General features: G+C 42.0%; 1 protein-coding gene across 2 annotated transcripts in view; it reads left to right on the top strand.

Moving 5' to 3' along the window:
- The window catches only part of SMAP1 (small ArfGAP 1), a 381,004-nt gene that overhangs the window by 158,542 nt on the left and 199,432 nt on the right, over nt 1–23,030 (top strand). For both annotated transcript variants that reach the window (XM_069726628.1, XM_069726626.1), the window contains exon 4: nt 1,659–1,734. In XM_069726628.1, the coding sequence (XP_069582729.1) occupies nt 1,659–1,734 (76 nt within the window). The remainder of the gene's footprint in view (nt 1–1,658; nt 1,735–23,030) is intronic.

The raw sequence follows: 23,030 nt of genomic DNA, 5'->3' as shown, positions 1-23,030 counted from the left end.
CCTGCGATTTCTGAGGCTGGTGACTCGGATAAACTTATCCTCAGAAGCAGAGGTGACTCTTGGTCTTCCTTTCCTGGGCGGTCCTCTTGTGAGCCAGGTTCTTTGTAGCACTTGATGGTTTTTTGCCACTGCACTTGGGGACACTTTCAAAGTTTTCCCAATTTTTCAGACTGACTGACCTTCATTTCTTAAAGTAATGATGGCCACTCGTTTTTCTTTACTTAGCTGCTTTTTTCTTGCCATAATACAAATTCTAACAGTCTATTCAGTAGGACTATCAGCTGTGTATCCACCAGGCTTCTGCTCAACACAACTGATGGTCCCAACCCCATTTATAAGGCAAGAGATCCCACTTATTAAACCTGACGGGGCACACATGTGAAGTGAAAACCATTCCCGGTGACTACCTCTTGAAGCTCATCAAGAGAATGACAAGAGTTTGCAAAGTGGTCATCAAAGCAAAAGGTGGCTACTTTGAAGAGCCTAGAATATAAGACATAATTTCAATTGTTTCAAACTTTAAGTACATAATTCCACGTGTTAATTCATAGTTTTGATGCCTTCAGTGTGAATGTACAATTTTCATAGTCATGAAAATACCGAAAAATCTTTAAATGAGGTGTGTCCAAACTTTTGGTCTGTACGGTACACATCTCTGCTATATACACAGACATACACAGCTCTGCTATATACACGTAGACATACACAGCTCTGCTATATACACGTAAATATACACAGATCTGCTATATACACCTAGACATATACAGCTCTGCTATATACACGTATAGACATACACAGCTCTGCTATATACACGTATAGACATACACAGTTCTGCTACATGCACATATAGATACACACTATACATTAACACATCATAGGAACACACAAACAAAAAACGTATATTGAACAAAGTAGAAAATGTATTAATAATCGCAACAAAGCAAAACAAAAATTATTAAAAAAGTAGCCATGAGGGCCTGAAAGGAGACAAAATAGATCTCAGTGGCACCACCCTGGGAAAACAAGCAAGGCAGGTACAAGTACAACCATATGGCAAGGAATGGCGATGTTATACTAAATGTCTGTGACATAGACAAATATATGCATCCTGAAACAATTGGTAATCCATATCAATGGCAATACATAATTACAGTCATATGACACGACTATGAAGGTTTCAGGATTAGATAGTGCAAAAAGACTCAAATGCTGCCAGAAAAAGGATTGAAAAAACCTTAAATGATAGTGAAAAGTTGCCTTGCCTAAACCCAGATGGTGGTGCCACTTCCCCTGCGCGCGTTTCGGCGATGTTTATGTAAAGAATTACAATGTAAAGGGATTGGCAGAGGTTTTAATTTTCTCCCCCCTTTTTTATACACAAGATGACCATATACCTTAGATACCTATTGAGTGAGCGTCATTTTTTTTGTTTTTTTGTTTTTTTTTAAACGGTTGGACATATTGAACTCCATATGTCTGAGCCATGTGTCTCCAGAAATCTGTCCTTGGGAAAAGTCTAGCACACCTCGATGGACATTACATGGTCGGCCTGTGCCGCTGGCAATATGCAGGTTCTGCTGACATTCATCTAATGTGTATGGGCTCCTTTTACTATCACTTTACAACCAGTCGTTGGTTTTCCTTAATGAATTCACCAGATCAGTGGAGTTCTTTATCAGGGATAAATACGAACGAAAGAAATACTATGACAAGAATGTGGCAACCACTATAAATGTAAGTATATTGAAAATCGATTCTTCATTTCTCAGATTCTGAAGCTAGTATCCGGTATGAGTATATCTACTTTCTGCTATTTGCCCAGAGTAATAGTGACACATAAGTGGGCATACGTGCGTTCCATATTTGTTTGTCTCAGATGCTAAGACACCTCTGCTTTCGATATGTTCTGTCCAGTATGTGTCCCATAAATCACGGTAAGCCTTTAAGACTTTATTACGTCATCCATTATTATTGTATATATTTCTGTACTCTTCTTACCGTAGTGCCAGAAACTGGTAAAAACTGTAAATATTTTAATATGTCTGTGTTCACACTTTTAATGTAGTTTTTGGATACCTGACTGCTTCCTTGTGTTAAGTGGGTCACAGTCGAGCTTCATTTGCAGCAGACACGTAGAAGAGCGCGAGCTGTGAATATACAAGCATTTTTCATCAACCGCCACAATTCTAAATGCAGGACACGTTTTTAGAAGGTTTTATAGCCTCTTAAGACAGTTTATTTGACGGATCAGCTGTGATTTTGTGTTTTTGACTTGAAAATAATTCTGCTACCAAAAAAGCGAAAACATAGACAGAATTCACATAACCTTGTCTTTGTTGTTCTCATAAGTTTTATAGATCGTTAATTGAAGCTGAGACTGGAAATCTTCAAAGGTTTTCATACTTATAAACAGAGTGACATTCATCTTGGGGTTGTAAATTTACTCGTAAAGGGCATTATAGTGTGAACGATCCTCTTAGCGGGCCACCATTTTTTGTGCATTATTAACACTTTTTGCATTGAACACTAATATATATAATATTCTGATGCTTGAACTTACTTCTGAAAACAATTTTAAAGGGGTGGGTGAGCTTGATCTTAAGGCTGGGGTCACACTTGCAAATATAATGCGAGAAACTCAAGCAAGTCTCTCGCCTCAATACCTGGCACTGCCGCTGGCACTCAGGACCCGTAGTGTGCGGCTGCATGTATTTCTATGCAGCTGAACACTCCGTTCCCGAGTCCCGGCGGCTGTGGCGGGTATTGATGCGAGAGACATGCGTGAGTTTCTCGCATTGCACTCGCAAGTGTGACTCCGGCCCAAATGTGATCTTGTAACACCAATGGTGCGGCTTGCATGTTCTAAGGCAGTGTTCCCCAAGTCCGGTCCTCAAGAGCCACCAACAGGTCATGTTTTCAGGATTTCCTTAGCATCGCACAGGTCATTGAATGCTTGCCTGTCCAGGTGATGCAATTATCAACTGTGCAATACTAAGGAAATCCTGAAAACATGACCTGTTGGTGGCTCTTGAGGACTGGACTTGGGGAACACTGTTCTAAGGCATGAGAAGTTGAACAGGCTTATACACATAATTTTCTATGAAGATTAAGAATAACTTGCACATCATTTATTTGACCGATGTTCATTCTGAGTTTAGGAGTCCAGTGCATGATCCTAAACCGTGACTGACAGCTGTCACTGCTTGCACACTTCTTCAAAAAATATATTAATTGTGAGACCCCTCATTGGATTCCGCAGAAAGCATACAAAATGAGCATACCAATACAGAAATTGTGCTTGACCTTTTTAATGGCTTTTGCTTATACTTGGGATAGGCAATCAATATTTGATTGGTGGGCGGTGTGACAGCTGTTGCCGGTGGCGGCCCAAAGTTCAGATTCTGCTGGATCACAACAGCTGCGGCATTTTTATAATTAATTGGCCGGGTACTGTAGATCCACCCCCTATTCAAAAGAATAGGGGGTGGATCTGAATTATACAGTCAGGACCACTATAGACTTGTGCTGTGTTCCGGCAGCATCCAAGAGCTTCCGAGTGCCACCGGCAACAGCTGATAGGCAGTGTGGCTAACTGTCGCACCCCCATTGATCTAAATATTCATGGCCTATCCTAAAGATAAACCATCAAAAAATGTAGTGGCCAATTTCTTTAAGGTATGCTTCATCGTGGTATGAAACATATTATAGGGAGCCTGTCAGCTGATTCATGATGCCCAAACCTTTAAAGAAATTCACTACTTGGGCAACTTCTTCTCATATCCCACACTTGGCCGTATTGGCGCCGTTCCCGGAGTGTCGGCACTCGCCGTATCTGGGTTCCTGTTCTGCTGTTGTGACACGTGACCCCCGGCGTTCACTCAGCGCTAAAGTCTCTGTCCCCGCGGCTTGTCAAATTGAACATGAAGAGGAAGTGAGAGCGGAGCTGCAGCCCAGACTTCCTTCTAATGTTTGATTTGTCAGACGGAGGGCATGCTGGTGCCGATTTGGCATCGGGGTCACATGTCGCAACAACCGCACGAGTGCCTGGGGCACATGAGTGCTGAAACCGTAGGAGCGGCGCCAGCATGGGAGGAGGAGTATAGGTTTTTTTTATTTTATCGGGGACAAACATTTAGATGAAGGGGTTGTCCTAGTAATGGGCAGCCTGACTGCACAATTGCAGCCAGCAATATTTTTCTGTTAAATGCTCCATCATTTCAGAGAAAGGTTAGTTTGCAGATCCAGCTGGGGATCATAGGAAAAGAGACTAGTTCAGCTCCGCAACCTCCCCAACGCCGCTCCAGGTGATTGACAGTTCTCCCTCATTTATGTAGTTAGTGAGAGACCTGTTAATTAACTACAATGGAGCTGGGAGGAGTCAACCGTGGTTGACGCCCGAGTAGTCTTCTATGGTCCAGTCCCTGGTGGGATCTTCATACTATATGTCCTCTGAAACGCTGGACCTTTTCAGAGAAAATTTATATCTATCTGCAATTGAGCAGGCCAGCCTCTGTTTCTGCTGGACTGGGGTGTGATGGTTGTTAGAAATGGGCCTCTATACACCTATGAAGATATTGCATTACAAACCAGACGTTTACAGCTAGAATCGTCATTTGCCACATTAACAATGTATAGAGTGTATTTCTGAATCATTTAATGTTAGCTTCGTTGGAAAAAACTGTGCTTTTATTTTAAAAAATAAGGAAATTTCTAAGTGACCCTAAACTTTGTTACGGTAGTGTATATGTCAATCTGCTCTGTTCTTCTTGCTCTGAAGAATGCTGCCCACAGCCAGCATCTTAATGGTAACAGTTGATTAGATTTCTGTATAATGTATGTGACTGGTCATGGCTGCTTTTAGCCCTTTCTGAGGTCACCTTAGACACATGGAGTCTTTAAGGTAGCGTTTGACACTTGGCTTTTACTGTAGGTTTATCTCAGTGGTTAGTACTGCAGCCTTGCAGTGCTGGGGTCCTGGGTTCACATCCCACCAAGGACAACCTCTTTAATTAACCTGCTGTTGTCTTCGGTCTGGGGAGACCGATTTTGAACTTTGGCATTTTTTTGGGGTGTTAAAGATGCGGTTCTGAAACTTGTGGTTGATTGACTTAAATGAGGATGGGTCGGTCGGCCACGGGTTTCAGAGCCTCATCTTGAATATTTTAAAGAATATTGAAGTTCAAGGTCGGTCGTTTTTGACCGAAGACAACAGCAGGGTTAAGGAGTTTGTATGTTCTCCCCGTATTCTTGTGGGTTTCCTCCCACACTTCAAAGACATACTTATAGGGAATCTAGATTGTGAGCTCTAATGGGGGCAGTGATGTGTGTAAAGGGCTGTGAAATTAATGGCGCTATATAAGCAAATTCAATGAAAAAAAAAGTGTTTCACTAGATGACCCCAAGTTTTATAAATGTGGACATCTTGCTATTTCACCACCCCATTTCTTATGCTAGAAGTCTGGAAGGTGAACATTTGTAACCGCTTTATGCACTAGTGCTCTCTGCGGACTTGCTTTCTTTTTGCCTATTTTTAGTTCCGTGTTCTGTAGTATTAGGCAGTTAGACAGGTTGCTCTTGTCATTAACACTGAAACAGTAGTATATTATCCCAATGGAGCAGGCAGCGACTATTCTCTGGAGGTCCTCTTATATTCCTTAGAGTTTTACTGTACAGTATTGGAAAGGGCCCAGAACCGAAGATTGAATACCCCTTCATTAGTAGGAATAATCCTCTTCTAGGCCAGTCCTTGACACACTAACGTAGCACAGAATTATTTCAGCTTTCTCGGATGCCTCCTGTCTTCGATACGATATAGGACCATAAATAAAACGTGAAGGAATTATACTATATTAAGGGCCTTGATCTCAATCTAGCAATCTCTTCTCCAGTATTTTAGAAAACCTATCATCTACACTTTTTAGGCCTCATCAATCCTCTGCATCTCACTTACTAGATGTGGTTTTCTTACTATTGTGAGTAACATGTAGCTATAGAAAGAAATAAAAAATTAGATTGGGGCTAAATTACATCTTCAGCGTACAGTACCTACTAATCCCCTTCCATGTTAATTTTAGAAGTTCTATCACACATGTGCCACACAAATGTATGAGTGTATTATATTTCAGGGAACCTGCCGACTTCTCCAGCCCCCAAACCTCCATTATGTGTTTATTGCTGTCTTTACAGAACTTTGTATAGTCATGTTTTATAATGTAGCTTGCCACATTCTAATTAGTGGTTGACCTGTTATGGGGGCATAGATTTCCCCAGAGTAGTCATCCCACTAATCATGTAATCACACCCACAGTGGGTATCAGGACCATGATTTACAAGCGCAGCGTCACTGCCGGATCTCTGCCTGACACCATCGGTACAATGCGCATGCCCGTGGAGGCTGTGGAGACGGTGTGCTCAGCCAGGCATGACCACCGGATGAGCAACTCTTGTGGCTGGATGCATCCGCTGGCCCCTGGTGAAGCACAGTGCATCGGTGAAGATTGATAGCATACATCCAGCTTAGGCTACGTTCACACTAGCGTTGTGCGCCGGCGACGCGACGCACAACGCACCGAAAAACGCGTGCAAACGCACGCAAAAACGCTGCGTTTTTCGACGCGTGCGTCGTTTTTTGACGAAAATCGGACGCAAGAAAAATGCAACTTGTTGCGTTTTCTTGGTCCGACGCTAGCGTCAAAAAAGACGCACGTGTCGGAAAACGCAACAAGCAAAAACGCATGCGTCCCCCATGTTAAACATAAAGGCGCATGACGCGTGCGTCGCCGCTGCGTCGCCCGACGCTAGCGCGACGCACACTAGCCGAACGCTAGTGTGAACGTAGCCTTACTGCTCATTGTCTGGGGGCAGAGATTTCAAGGAGCCACCGGTGACTCTGATCTTGTGAATCATAGTAACATAGTAACATAGTTAGTAAGGCCGAAAAAAGACATTTGTCCATCCAGTTCAGCCTATATTCCATCATAATAAATCCCCAGATCTACGTCCTTCTACAGAACCTAATTGTATGATACAATATTGTTCTGCTCCAGGAAGACATCCAGGCCTCTCTTGAACCCCTCGACTGAGTTCGCCATCACCACCTCCTCAGGCAAGCAATTCCAGATTCTCACTGCCCTAACAGTAAAGAATCCTCTTCTATGTTGGTGGAAAAACCTTCTCTCCTCCAGACGCAAAGAATGCCCCCTTGTGCCCGTCACCTTCCTTGGTATAAACAGATCCTCAGCGAGATATTTGTATTTTCCCCTTATATACTTATACATGGTTATTAGATCGCCCCTCAGTCGTCTTTTTTCTAGACTAAATAATCCTAATTTCGCTAATCTATCTGGGTATTGTAGTTCTCCCATCCCCTTTATTAATTTTGTTGCCCTCCTTTGTACTCTCTCTAGTTCCATTATATCCTTCCTGAGCACCGGTGCCCAAAACTGGACACAGTACTCCATGTGCGGTCTAACTAGGGATTTGTACAGAGGCAGTATAATGCTCTCATCATGTGTATCCAGACCTCTTTTAATGCACCCCATGATCCTGTTTGCCTTGGCAGCTGCTGCCTGGCACTGGCTGCTCCAGGTAAGTTTATCATTAACTAGGATCCCCAAGTCCTTCTCCCTGTCAGATTTACCCAGTGGTTTCCCATTCAGTGTGTAATGGTGATATTGATTCCTTCTTCCCATGTGTATAACCTTACATTTATCATTGTTAAACCTCATCTGCCACCTTTCAGCCCAAGTTTCCAACTTATCCAGATCCATCTGTAGCAGAATACTATCTTCTCTTGTATTAACTGCTTTACATAGTTTTGTATCATCTGCAAATATCGATATTTTACTGTGTAAACCTTCTATAAGATCATTAATGAATATGTTGAAGAGAACAGGTCCCAATACTGACCCCTGCGGTACCCCACTGGTCACAGCGACCCAGTTAGAGACTATACCATTTATAACCACCCTCTGCTTTCTATCACTAAGCCAGTTACTAACCCATTTACACACATTTTCCCCCAGACCAAGCATTCTCATTTTGTGTACCAACCTCTTGTGCGGCACGGTATCAAACGCTTTGGAAAAATCGAGATATACCACGTCCAATGACTCACCGTGGTCCAGCCTATAGCTTACCTCTTCATAAAAACTGATTAGATTGGTTTGACAGGAGCGATTTCTCATAAACCCATGCTGATATGGAGTTAAACAGTTATTCTCATTGAGATAATCCAGAATAACATCCCTCAGAAACCCTTCAAATATTTTACCAACAATAGAGGTTAGACTTACTGGCCTATAATTTCCAGGTTCACTTTTAGAGCCCTTTTTGAATATTGGCACCACATTTGCTATGCGCCAATCCTGCGGAACAGACCCTGTCGCTATAGAGTCCCTAAAAATAAGAAATAATGGTTTATCTATTACATTACTTAGTTCTCTTAGTACTCGTGGGTGTATGCCATCCGGACCCGGAGATTTATCTATTTTAATCTTATTTAGCCGGTTTCGCACCTCTTCTTGGGTTAGATTGGTGACCCTTAATATAGGGTTTTCATTGTTTCTTGGGATTTCACCTAGCATTTCATTTTCCACCGTGAATACCGTGGAGAAGAAGGTGTTTAATATGTTAGCTTTTTCCTCGTCATCTACAACCATTCTTTCCTCACTATTTTTTAAGGGGCCTACATTTTCAGTTTTTATTCTTTTACTATTGATATAGTTGAAGAACAGTTTGGGATTAGTTTTACTCTCCTTAGCAATGTGCTTCTCTGTTTTCTTTTTGGCAGCTTTAATTAGTTTTTTAGATAAAGTATTTTTCTCCCTATAGTTTTTTAGAGCTTCAATGGTGCCATCCTGCTTTAGTAGTGCAAATGCTTTCTTTTTACTGTTAATTGCCTGTCTTACTTCTTTGTTTAGCCACATTGGGTTTTTCCTATTTCTAGTCCTTTTATTCCCACAAGGTATAAACCGCTTACACTGCCTATTTAGGATGTTCTTAAACATTTCCCATTTATTATCTGTATTCTTATTTCTGAGGATATTGTCCCAGTCTACCAGATTAAGGGCATCTCTAAGCTTGTCAAACTTTGCCTTCCTAAAGTTCAGTGTTTTTGTGACTCCCTGACAAGTCCCCCTAGTGAAAGACAGGTGAAACTGTACAATATTGTGGTCGCTATTTCCTAGATGCCCAACCACCTGCAGATTTGTTATTCTGTCAGGTCTATTAGATAGTATTAGGTCTAAAAGTGCTGCTCCTCTGGTTGGATTCTGCACCAATTGTGAAAGATAATTTTTCTTGGTTATTAGCAGAAACCTGTTGCCTTTATGGGTTTCACAGGTTTCTGTTTCCCAGTTAATATCCGGGTAGTTAAAGTCCCCCATAACCAGGACCTCATTATGGGTTGCAGCTTCATCTATCTGCTTTAGAAGTAGACTTTCCATGCTTTCTGTTATATTTGGGGGTTTGTAACAGACCCCAATGAGAATTTTGTTACCATTTTTCCCTCCATGAATTTCGACCCATATGGACTCGACATCCTCATTTCCTTCGCTAATATCCTCCCTTAAAGTGGACTTTAGACAAGACTTTACATAGAGACAAACCCCTCCTCCTCTCCGATTTTTACGATCCTTTCTAAACAGACTGTAACCCTGTAAGTTAACTGCCCAGTCATAGCTTTCATCTAACCATGTCTCGGTTATTCCCACTATGTCAAAGTTACCTGTAGATATTTCTGCTTCTAGTTCTTCCATCTTGTTTGTCAGGCTTCTGGCGTTTGCGAGCATGCAGTTTAGAGGATTTTGTTTTGTTCCAATCTCCTCGCTGTGGATTGTTTTAGAAATGTTCTTACCTCCCTTCTGAGTATGTTTTCCTGGATCTTCTTTGTTCAAGTCTAATGTTTTTCTTCCCGTCCCCTCTTCTTCTAGTTTAACGCCCTCCTGATGAGTGTAGCAAGACTTCTGGCGAATGTGTGTTTCCCAGGTTTGTTGAGGTGTAGTCTGTCTCTGGCGAGGAGTCCATCGTACAAGTAATTCACACCGTGGTCCAGGAATCCGAATCCTTGTTGTCTGCACCATCGTCTTAGCCAGTTGTTTGCATCAAGGATCCTGTTCCATCTCCTGGTGCCATGCCCGTCTACTGGAAGGATAGAAGAAAAAACTACCTGTGCATCCAGTTCCTTTACTTTCTTCCCCAACTCTTCAAAGTCTTTGCAGATTGTCGGTAGGTCCTTCCTTGCCGTGTCATTGGTGCCAACATGTATCAGAAGAAATGGGTGGACGTCCTTGGAGCTAAAGAGCTTTGGTATCCTATCGGTCACATCCTTGATCATCGCACCTGGAAGGCAGCATACTTCTCTTGCAGTTATGTCCGGTCTGCAGATGGCTGCTTCTGTGCCTCTCAGTAGTGAGTCTCCCACCACCACCACTCTTCGTTGCTTCTTGGCTGTACTTTTTGCTGTCACTTGTTGCTGTGTGCCCTTTTCTTTTTTGCTTGCTGGTATTGCTTCATCCTTAGGTGTGCCATCTTCATCCTCTACAAAGATTTGATATCGGTTCTTTAGTTGTGTGGTTGGTGATTTCTCCATGGTCTTCTTGCTTCTTTTGGTCACATGCTTCCACTCATCTGCTTTTGGAGGTTCTCTGACACTTTTTTCACCTTCTGTGACCAGTAGAGATGCTTCTGTTCTGTCTAGAAAGTCTTCATTCTCTTTGATGAGTTTCAAAGTTGCTATTCTTTCTTCCAGACCCCACACCTTTTCTTCTAAAAGGGCCACTAGTCTACACTTCTGACAGGTGAAATTTGATTCTTCTTCTGGTCGATCTGTGAACATGTAGCACATGCTGCAGCTCACCATGTAGGTTGTCACATCTGCCATGTTGCTCCTAGATCCTGCTGACTTGCTGTGTGTTTTCCTTCTTGTGTAATCTACTCAGCCAAGCTCTCTTGCAATAATGTCCTACAGGCAAAAATTACGGCGCGCGGTTTGGTGATGCTTTCCAATCAGCTGGTCCCGGCTGTACCCAACGATCTTCTAGCTTAGGGAGACTCTTCGCTTTTCCCGGAAGGCACCTGGAATATGCAAATTAGCCTCCTCAAGCTTGAATCCCTGGTTTGGTGATGCTTTCCAATCAGCTGGTCCCGGCTGTACCCAACGATCTTCTAGCTTAGGGAGACTCTTCGCTTTTCCCGGAAGGCACCTGGAATATGCAAATTAGCCTCCTCAAGCTTGAATCCCTGGTTTGGTGATGCTTTCCAATCAGCTGGTCCCGGCTGTACCCAACGATCTTCTAGCTTAGGGAGACTCTTCGCTTTTCCCGGAAGGCACCTGGAATATGCAAATTAGCCTCCTCAAGCTTGAATCCCTGGTTTGGTGATGCTTTCCAATCAGCTGGTCCCGGCTGTACCCAACGATCTTCTAGCTTAGGGAGACTCTTCGCTTTTCCCGGAAGGCACCTGGAATATGCAAATTAGCCTCCTCAAGCTTGAATCATGAATCATGTTACTTATCCCCACAGGGGAATGATAACATAATTAGTGGGACGACTCGTCTGGGGAAATTGGCCCCCACAACTAGTCGCCCACTAATTAGTATCTCGTGTAGAACATTGATTTTTAGCATCTGAAGAAATCAATAAGATAATAAAATGGTCTTATTAAGGAAAGTGTAATGTTAGCAATAAATACATGGCGGTTTGGGAGCCCTTTAATCCTGTATCATAGAATAGAAGCTATAACATCCGCTAATTTACTTATAAGACCAATGTTTAATAGTCCGCACCTAAATGGCAAGTCTAGAAGTGGAAAAACCCAAACCTTGTGCTAGTTGTCACTGCTGTTTTTTTCCATACTGCTTCTAACCACTATCATTTGGTTTGAAATTTTTTTTACAGGTCCTTTTGTAATGCTGTATGCTTGGCAGCCAAGGTTGCATTGATATGTAGCATATTTCTGCAGAGATCGTCTTTATTATCGCACACATTCAGCTGGCAGCTTCCAGCCTTGTGATTGGTGTTGATTAATATGTATAAACCTGACCTGCTTTGAAGTTACACAGCGTTGTTGACGAGATGAGACAGTTGTTCCTTTGGGATATGAAGAGATCTTCTTTTTTTTTTTTTTTTAATATTATTATTCTTTTGAAAAGCAAGGTGGTTTATATGGCAACCAAGGCCTTATAGAGTGTATAGATTTTCTAAATGAATTTTTACTAACCGTTTTCAAGCCAAATAATGATGCAGAAGCATCTACAGTGCACACAAGTCATTATTACAGAACAGTGCAAAAGTCGGTGACACCCTGTGTTTAATTTCCCATTAATATGACCTTATAGTATACATGACGTGTTGGTGTCTTGCCTTCCTTGTGCCATCATAGTTGCCCATCAGCTACGTACACACCTTTCGCACTGTGATGTGCACTTGCACTATATAATTAAAAGGCTGTGCAATATTGGCGCATCTGCGCTTTTTTTTTTTTTTTAAAGGGTTAGTCCAGTATAAGTCTTCAGAGCTGGACAGACATCTGCCTGGGATGTTTTAGTGAATCTTGAGCAGGGGGTTGGACCAGATGACCCAGGAGGTCCCATGCAACTCTACCATTCTATGAGTCTATTCTATGATTTCTTTCTTGAACATTTTATGGTATATCTACGGAATCTTCTAGATGCAGGACTGTGTACAGAGACCCTTAATTCTTTTCAGAATGAATATATATATATATATATATATATATATATATATATATATATATATATATATATATATATATATATATATATATATATATATATATATATATATATACACACACACACAAATCTAATATATACAGGTCCTTCTCAAAAAATTAGCATATAGTGTTAAATTTCATTATTTACCATAATGTAATGATTACAATTAAACTTTCATATATTATAGATTCATTATCCACCAACTGAAGTTTGTCAGGTCTTTTATTGTTTTAATACTGATGATTTTGGCATACAACTCCTGATAACCCAAAAAACCTGTCTCAATAAATTAGCATATCAAGAAAAGGTTCTCTAAACGACCTATTACCCTAATCTTCTGAATCAACTAATTAACTCTAAACACATGCAAAAGATACCTGAGGCTTTTATAAACTCCCTGCCTGGTTCATTACTCAAAACCCCCATCATGGGTAAGACTAGCGACCTGACAGATGTCAAGAAGGCCATCATTGACACCCTCAAGCAAGAGGGTAAGACCCAGAAAGAAATTTCTCAACAAATAGGCTGTTCCCAGAGTGCTGTATCAAGGCACCTCAATGGTAAGTCTGTTGGAAGGAAACAATGTGGCAGAAAACGCTGTACAACGAGAAGAGGAGACCGGACCCTGAGGAAGATTGTGGAGAAGGACCGATTCCAGACCTTGGGGAACCTGAGGAAGCAGTGGACTGAGTCTGGTGTGGAAACATCCAGAGCCACCGTGCACAGGCGTGTGCAGGAAATGGGCTACAGGTGCCGCATTCCCCAGGTAAAGCCACTTTTGAACCATAAACAGCGGCAGAGGCGCCTGACCTGGGCTACAGAGAAGCAGCACTGGACTGTTGCTAAGTGGTCCCAAGTACTTTTTTCTGATGAAAGTAAATTTTGCATGTCATTCGGAAATCAAGGTGCCAGAGTCTGGAGGAAGACTGGGGAGAAGGAAATGCCAAAATGCCTGAAGTCCAGTGTCAAGTACCCAGTCAGTGATGGTGTGGGGTGCCATGTCAGCTGCTGGTGTTGGTCCACTGTGTTTCATCAAGGGCAGGGTCAATGCAGCTAGCTATCAGGAGATTTTGGAGCACTTCATGCTTCCATCGGCTGAAATGCTTTATGGAGATGAAGATTTCATTTTTCAGCACGACCTGGCACCTGCTCACAGTGCCAAAACCACTGGTAAATGGTTTACTGACCATGGTATTACTGTGCTCAATTGGCCTGCCAACTCTCCTGACCTGAACCCCATAGAGAATCTGTGGGATATTGTGAAGAGAAAGTTGAGAGACGCAAGACCCAACACTCTGGATGAGCTTAAGGCCGCTATTGAAGCATCCTGGGCCTCCATAACATCTCAGCAGTGTCACAGGCTGATTGCCTCCATGCCACGCCGCATTGAAGCAGTCATTTCTGCCAAAAGATTCCCGACCAAGTATTGAGTGCATAACTGAACATTATTATTTGTTGGTTTTTTTGTTTGTTATTAAAAAACACTTTTATTTGATTGGATGGGTGAAATATGCTAATTTATTGAGACAGGTTTTTTGGGTTATCAGGAGTTGTATGCCAAAATCATCAGTATTAAAACAATAAAAGACCTGACAAATTTCAGTTGGTGGATAATGAATCTATAATATATGAAAGTTTAATTGTAATCATTACATTATTGTAAATAATGAAATTTAACACTATATGCTAATTTTTTGAGAAGGACCTGTAATTGCCTAGAATACTACTTCCTGCAATTTGTGCCAACTTCCGTGGCTTTGTCCGGAGCTAATGTCCGGAGCTAATGTCCGGAGATTAATTGCCTAGAATACTACTTCCTGCAATTTGTGCCAACTTCCTGTCCGGAGCTAATGTGCGGAGATAATGTCCGGAGCTAATGTCCGGAGATAAGTGACGTCAACAGTGTCCAGTGTCTGATTGGTTGCCGCCTGCTGCGAGCGACCAATCAGAAACGTGCCGTACTGTGACACACTCCGCCCGCCATTTTGGTGTGATTTTTGAATTTTTACCTCACAGCAAGTTTCTACTGCGTGGAGGCGGGCCCAGTGACGTTGCTCTTCAAGCTCCTGGCGAATTTCGTCAAAAAAATGATAATACCATTTACCAAAACTATATATATTTAGTTGTGAAGTGGTTCAGTGACATTTTCACACCAATTTTGAACTTTTGTTTGGTGTTTTCTCCATATACTGCCTATTATTTTTGTTCTTTCTTACTATTATTTATTAATTGTATTATTCTTACATTTGAATAAATAAAGTATATATGGATTCTAGACTCCCGATTCTTTAGAATCGGGCTGCCATCTAGTCATATATAATATATTTATATTTGTCCCTTTTTACTTCTGACTTTCCCAATAGATTTAAAATTGCTGGAGAAAACAGAATCTTCTGATTTAGAATCCAGCTTTTAATTAAGCTGAGTGTAGTGTAAGCTGTCCGGTGGTCCCATGGAGCTGTTGTAATGCTGTGTGCTCGGAGCTGAACGCTTATGATTCTAATGAGGCTCCTGAGGTGTGTTATAATCGTATGACTGGGTGTTTGTTCTGATTACCAAATGGAGTTATGATTATGCCGCTGTGAGCCGCTCTTACAGAGCATACCTGGAGGTAGATTGGCGCAGAACAAGTGGAGGCTTGTGGACGCATAGTCAGTTAGTTCGGATGGATGGACTGTTTAGTGTATTTTGGGGGATTTGGCAATCCTGCGTACCCAGCAGTTAAAACAGTAGGCATACAATTATGTAGTGGTTTTAATGAGACTATCTTACAGCACTTTTGTATCATTTCATAAACCTGCTGCTAAGCAGAAAATGCATTTCACAGTTGTGTGAAGTAACATAATTGGGTTTGAAACTTGCAAATCACAAGCAGCAGACTAAAGCTCAGCAGCATGCTACATGCCTGCCATTATAGCAGTAGATAGCTTCCATTGATGTTGGTGTTTTTTTTTTTTGTTATTTTTTTTCCGACCATTTAAAGCATTGCCCAAGAATAAAACAAATCATGTCGTTTTTGAATGAGCAGACCAGATTTATTTATAAATTGCACGGGGGTCTAGCTATATAGATGCAGGGGTTCTAGTCTCATTGGAGAGGGCTCAAGCCAAAAGCTTTCTAAATGATAGGTAGGGCGCCCCATTCATGTTTGATTGGAGAGGTCGTAATGTTATAATTTGAAAAACACTTCACAATGTGCTGTAAAGACCATTTTTATGTTCATTCTATTTTATTAAACATTTTATAAACGATAATATATTGTGTGAAAAATAATAATGCACTGCTCAAAAAGATAAAGGGAACACTAAAATCCCACCTCCTAGATATCACTGAATGAAATATTCCAGTTGTAAATATTTATTCATTACATAGTGGAATGTGTTGAGAACAATAAAACATAAAAATGATCAACGTAAGTCACAACTAATATCCCACGGAGGTCTGGAGTTGGAATGATGCTCAAAATCAAAGTGGAAAATGAAGTTACAGGCTGATCCAACTTCAGTGGAAATGACTCAAGACAAGGAAATGATGATCAGTAGTGTGTGTGGCCTCCACGTGCCTGTATGACCTCACTACAATGCCTGGACATGCACAAGATGAGGCGGCAGATGGTCTCCTGAGGGATCTCCTCACAGAACTGGACTAAAGCATCCGTCAACTCCTAGACAGTCTGTGGTGCAAAGTGACATTGGTGGATGTCCCAGATGTGTTCAATCGGATTCAGGTCTGGGGAACCGTTGGGCCAGTCATCTTGCAGGAACTGCTGACACACTCCAGCCACATGAGGTCTGGCATTGTCCTGCATTAGGAGGAACCCAGGGCCAACCACACCAGCATATGGTCTCACAAGGTGTCTGAGGATCTCATCTCAGTACCTAATGGCAGTCAGGCTATCTCTGGCGAGCACATGGAGGGCTGTGCGGCCCTCCAAAGAAATGCCACCCCGCACCATTACTGACCGCCAAACCGGTCATGCTGAAGGATGTTGCAGGCAGCAGATTGCTTTCCACGGCGTTTCCAGACTCTGTCATGTCTATCACATGTGCTCATTGTGAACCTGCTTTCAACTGTGAAGAGTACAGGGTGCCAGTGGCGAATTTGCCAATCCTGGTGTTCTGTGGCAAATCCCAATGTCCTGCACGGTGTTGGGCTGTGAGCACAACCCCCATCTGTGGACGTCTGGTACTCAGACCATCCTCATGGTCGGTTTCTAACCATTTGTGCAGACACATGCACATTTGTTGCCTGCTGGAGGTCATTTTGCAGGGCTCTAGCAGTGCTCCTCCTCTTCCTCCTTGCACAAAGGCTGAGGTAGCAGTCCTGCTGCTGGGTTGTTGCCCTCCTACGGCCCCCTCCGTCTGCTGGTGTACTGGCCTGTATCCTGGTAGCGCCTCCAGCCTCTGGACACTACGCTGACAGACACAACAAACCACCTTGCCACAGCTCGCATTGGTGTGCCATCCTGGATGAGCTGCACTACCTGAGCCACTTGTGTGGGTTGTAGAGTCCGTCTCATGCTACCACGAGTGTGAAAGCACAACCAACATTCAAAAGTGACCAAAACATCAGCCAGAAAGCATTTGTACTGAGATGTGGTCTGTGGTTCCCACCTGCAGAACCACTCCTTTATTGAGTGTGTCTTGATAGTTGCCAATAATTTTCATCTGTTGTCTTTTCCATTTGCACAACAGCATGTGAAACTGATTGTCAGTGTTGCTTCCTAAGTGGACAGTTTGATTTCACGGAAGTTTGATTTAACCGAGACATGGTTAGATGAAAGCTATGACTGGGCAGTTAACTTACAGGGTTACAGTCTGTTTAGAAAGGATCGTAAAAATCGGAGAGGAGGAGGGGTTTGTCTCTATGTAAAATCTTGTCTAAAGTCCACTTTAAGGGAGGATATTAGCGAAGGGAATGAGGATGTCGAGTCCATATGGGTTGAAATTCATGGAGGGAAAAATGGTAACAAAATTCTCATTGGGGTCTGTTACAAACCCCCAAATATAACAGAAAGCATGGAAAGTCTACTTCTAAAGCAGATAGATGAAGCTGCAACCCATAATGAGGTCCTGGTTATGGGGGACTTTAACTACCCGGATATTAACTGGGAAACAGAAACCTGTGAAACCCATAAAGGCAACAGGTTTCTGCTAATAACCAAGAAAAATTATCTTTCACAATTGGTGCAGAATCCAACCAGAGGAGCAGCACTTTTAGACCTAATACTATCTAATAGACCTGACAGAATAACAAATCTGCAGGTGGTTGGGCATCTAGGAAATAGCGACCACAATATTGTGCAGTTTCACCTGTCTTTCACTAGGGGGACTTGTCAGGGAGTCACAAAAACATTGAACTTTAGGAAGGCAAAGTTTGAACAGCTTAGAGATGCCCTTAATCTGGTAGACTGGGACAATATCCTCAGAAATGAGAATACAGATAATAAATGGGAAATGTTTAAGAACATCCTAAATAGGCAGTGTAAGCGGTTTATACCTTGTGGGAATAAAAGGACTAGAAATAGGAAAAACCCAATGTGGCTAAACAAAGAAGTAAGACAGGCAATTAACAGTAAAAAGAAAGCATTTGCACTACTAAAGCAGGATGGCACCATTGAAGCTCTAAAAAACTATAGGGAGAAAAATACTTTATCTAAAAAACTAATTAAAGCTGCCAAAAAGGAAACAGAGAAGCACATTGCTAAGGAGAGTAAAACTAATCCCAAACTGTTCTTCAACTATATCAATAGTAAAAGAATAAAAACTGAAAATGTAGGCCCCTTAAAAAATAGTGAGGAAAGAATGGTTGTAGATGACGAGGAAAAAGCTAACATATTAAACACCTTCTTCTCCACGGTATTCACGGTGGAAAATGAAATGCTAGGTGAAATCCCAAGAAACAATGAAAACCCTATATTAAGGGTCACCAATCTAACCCAAGAAGAGGTGCGAAACCGGCTAAATAAGATTAAAATAGATAAATCTCCGGGTCCGGATGGCATACACCCACGAGTACTAAGAGAACTAAGTAATGTAATAGATAAACCATTATTTCTTATTTTTAGTGACTCTATAGCGACAGGGTCTGTTCCGCAGGACTGGCGCATAGCAAATGTGGTGCCAATATTCAAAAAGGGCTCTAAAAGTGAACCTGGAAATTATAGGCCAGTAAGTCTAACCTCTATTGTTGGTAAAATATTTGAAGGGTTTCTGAGGGATGTTATTCTGGATTATCTCAATGAGAATAACTGTTTAACTCCATATCAGCATGGGTTTATGAGAAATCGCTCCTGTCAAACCAATCTAATCAGTTTTTATGAAGAGGTAAGCTATAGACTGGACCACGGTGAGTCATTGGACGTGGTATATCTCGATTTTTCCAAAGCGTTTGATACCGTGCCGCACAAGAGGTTGGTACACAAAATGAGAATGCTTGGTCTGGGGGAAAATGTGTGTAAATGGGTTAGTAACTGGCTTAGTGATAGAAAGCAGAGGGCGGTTATAAATGGTATAGTCTCTAACTGGGTCGCTGTGAGCAGTGGGGTACCGCAGGGGTCAGTATTGGGACCTGTTCTCTTCAACATATTCATTAATGATCTGGTAGAAGGTTTACACAGTAAAATATCGATATTTGCAGATGATACAAAACTATGTAAAGCAGTTAATACAAGAGAAGATAGTATTCTGCTACAGATGGATCTGGATAAGTTGGAAACTTGGGCTGAAAGGTGGCAGATGAGGTTTAACAATGATAAATGTAAGGTTATACACATGGGAAGAAGGAATCAATGTCACCATTACACACTGAATGGGAAACCACTGGGTAAATCTGACAGGGAGAAGGACTTGGGGATCCTAGTTAATGATAAACTTACCTGGAGCAGCCAGTGCCAGGCAGCAGCTGCCAAGGCAAACAGGATCATGGGGTGCATTAAAAGAGGTCTGGATACACATGATGAGAGCATTATACTGCCTCTGTACAAATCCCTAGTTAGACCGCACATGGAGTACTGTGTCCAGTTTTGGGCACCGGTGCTCAGGAAGGATATAATGGAACTAGAGAGAGTACAAAGGAGGGCAACAAAATTAATAAAGGGGATGGGAGAACTACAATACCCAGATAGATTAGCGAAATTAGGATTATTTAGTCTAGAAAAAAGACGACTGAGGGGCGATCTAATAACCATGTATAAGTATATAAGGGGACAATACAAATATCTCGCTGAGGATCTGTTTATACCAAGGAAGGTGACGGGCACAAGGGGGCATTCTTTGCGTCTGGAGGAGAGAAGGTTTTTCCACCAACATAGAAGAGGATTCTTTACTGTTAGGGCAGTGAGAATCTGGAATTGCTTGCCTGAGGAGGTGGTGATGGCGAACTCAGTCGAGGGGTTCAAGAGAGGCCTGGATGTCTTCCTGGAGCAGAACAATATTGTATCATACAATTATTAGGTTCTGTAGAAGGACGTAGATCTGGGTATTTATTATGATGGAATATAGGCTGAACTGGATGGACAAATGTCTTTTTTCGGCCTTACTAACTATGTTACTATGTTACTTGGAGTTATATTCTGTTGTTTAAGTGTTCCCTTTATTTTTTTGAGCAGTGTATGCAGAATCATAGAAAATATTTAGTATTCAAAATGAGAATACCACTTTTAACAGTAAGTCAAACATACCATGGTAGACAATAACAGTAATCATATATAGCAAGGTATTCAAGAAAGAAAGTATCCTCTATATTATGTAGAAGAAAGACATGGGATAAGATAAAGAGGGAAAGAAAGAGAAAAAAAGGGGTTATGGATAAAGGGGTCCTTAAAATCATTAATGTGCAAATTCCTATGTAACTGTAAAAGTCAGCAGAACAAATTATGGAAATCAGGTGAGTACTGAAATAAAATCTATCCACTCCAAATCCTTCTAAATGTATTGTTTGTTCCATTACAGTCTGCAGACTGCTCGTCCATTCTAAACATATTGACCATTTCCTTATAGCAGTCTAATATGTCAGGGGGGTTTGTAAGTTTCCAAAAACTGCGGGATTTCCATTCGTGCTGCTGTTAGACAAAACCAAAGAATATCTCTTTTCTGAGTCCCTATTGAAGAAGGTAAAATTGCCCTAAGAGCTATTTGAGGGGACCTTGCTACACTGTTTCCCGTGATTTGTTGATAACTGTCAAAAACCTTCTCCCAGAATGGCTTGATCTTGCAGCACTCCCACCAAATGTGAATCATAGTGCTAAGGAGCAGACTCTCATTGGCAGCATCTGAAACCTGACACATCTCATGTCCCTTTCCGGGCACAGCGGCACTGCCTCCGCTGTAGGAGGGGAGTATCAACTGTTGGCACTTTAATTGGGGTCCTGATCGGATTTGGCTTGGGTTGTGGAGAACACATTTAAGTCCCTTGGTTAGACATGGCAATTTTTGTTCATTTGTCATTTGTTGCCAATTCTGTGTCAGCTGGCAGTGTACAGCAGTGACTTGATAGTAACTCCTATAAAGAATTCCAGGAGGGCTCTAGTAACCCACTACACATCATTTATACCGTCCCTTGGTCAGGCTTTCTGGTTTTCAGCCTGCCTTGAGTCCATCAACACCTGCCAATAAAAGAGCCTCCCCATCTTGCCAATGCTACTCATACACTAGCCCAGGTTTAACGACCATATAGGTTAATTTCTGGTCTTCTAATCTCCATAAGTACGCCAACCATAACGCCCAAAGCACCAAACCATTCCCTTTTAACAAGTCCCCATCCCCATATTAGCAGTGTGGTTCAGGGTGCTCACATCACATAATCTTACATTGGCATTACACTATTCTTGGGCCAATGCTGACACCACAATGGCCTTTAGTTAACAGTGGGACAATATCAATCAAATCTGACTGCGACTATAGTGCAGCCCTGGCCCTACCTACATTTGCCATGTGCACAGAAGCCTGCACCTATGTGTAGGGGCTGCAATCTTTGTCAGATGCCAGTTAAAGGGCATAAATGTAGTCTGTTACGCTGGAGAATGACAGCATCATGTAAACTGTACATTTGGGCTACACCAAGTTCCATACTAAAACACAAGGTGAAGGGGGGATTCCTGTCACTTTTACTGTATGGGCAAGTAGGTCATAGAACGCTGAATAAAATGACTCCTTGATGTACGTGATCTGATGTCTTATTCCAAAGAAATCCATATTTTTCTAATTATGTAAACAAGCTGTTAAGATCTATGGGTGGGGCATAGATCTCCGTAAGAATCTGCCTCCACAGCTTATTTACCATGAAGAGGAACGTTACCAATGTGAGATATGTAGACCAGGAGAGCAGGCTGTCAGTCATTACATAGCCTATGATAAAAACATGGAGCAAATACCCAGCAGTAAGTAAATACAGCAAGTCGCCAATTCGAGCTAAATGCTGCTAAATAAGTACAAATAAATTAAGTAAATAGCTGTAGTACATGTAAATAATATGGGGTGCTGGGTTGACGCTATTTTGATCAAAAAAGTGTAATGGCCACCCCATCGAGACGAGGTGTACCCAAATCAAGACTGTCCGATCTCTAGTATTTTGCCTCTCTGTGTCAGCAGGCCTCGATAGGCTGGGCTGAGCATGACACACAGGCCTGACTATTATGGACCTGACCTGCCTGTCAAAAGCTACATAGACCAGATGCACTGCTCAAAAATAGAGAGGCCATGCAACCTATAGTGTACAGAGTACAAGGAACTAAAGCCATACCAATGTGTAGCTGCGCATTCATACCGTGGTCACTGACAGACAAAACCTAGAATAACAACAAGGAGCAGATACCCAGTAGTAAGTAAGTAGTAATAGTACATGTCAGTAATTACATGTCTCACACTGGTAATGTCCCCTTTTATTTAAAATAATCTCTCGGGAAGATCTATGTCCGGCCCATAGATCTTAATAGCTCATTTACATATTCCATGCTTTTCTTAAGGTACCTTCACACTGAACAACTTTCCAACGAGAACGACAGCGATCCGTGACGTTTCATTGTCCTGGATAGCGATCTCGTTGTGTTTGACACACAGCAGCGATCAGGATCCTGCTGTGACATCGCTGGTCAGAGCTGAAAGTCCGGAACTTTATTTGGTCGTCAGGTCGGCGTGATTCGTGATGTTTGACAGCAAAAGCAACGATGCCTGCAATGTTTTTCCATGGAGCGAACAACCAGTGAGAACGATAAGTACGTCACTGGATCGCTCCTGCATCGCTCAGCTGTTGCCGGTGTTTGACATCTCCTAGCGACCTAAACAGCGACACTGCA

The sequence above is a fragment of the Ranitomeya imitator genome, chromosome 5, assembly GCF_032444005.1.
Source record: "Ranitomeya imitator isolate aRanImi1 chromosome 5, aRanImi1.pri, whole genome shotgun sequence".
NCBI classification, from domain to species: Eukaryota; Metazoa; Chordata; class Amphibia; order Anura; family Dendrobatidae; genus Ranitomeya; species Ranitomeya imitator.
The sequence above is the reverse complement of the archived record's forward strand: the minus strand, read 5'-3'. Positions and strand labels throughout refer to the sequence as shown.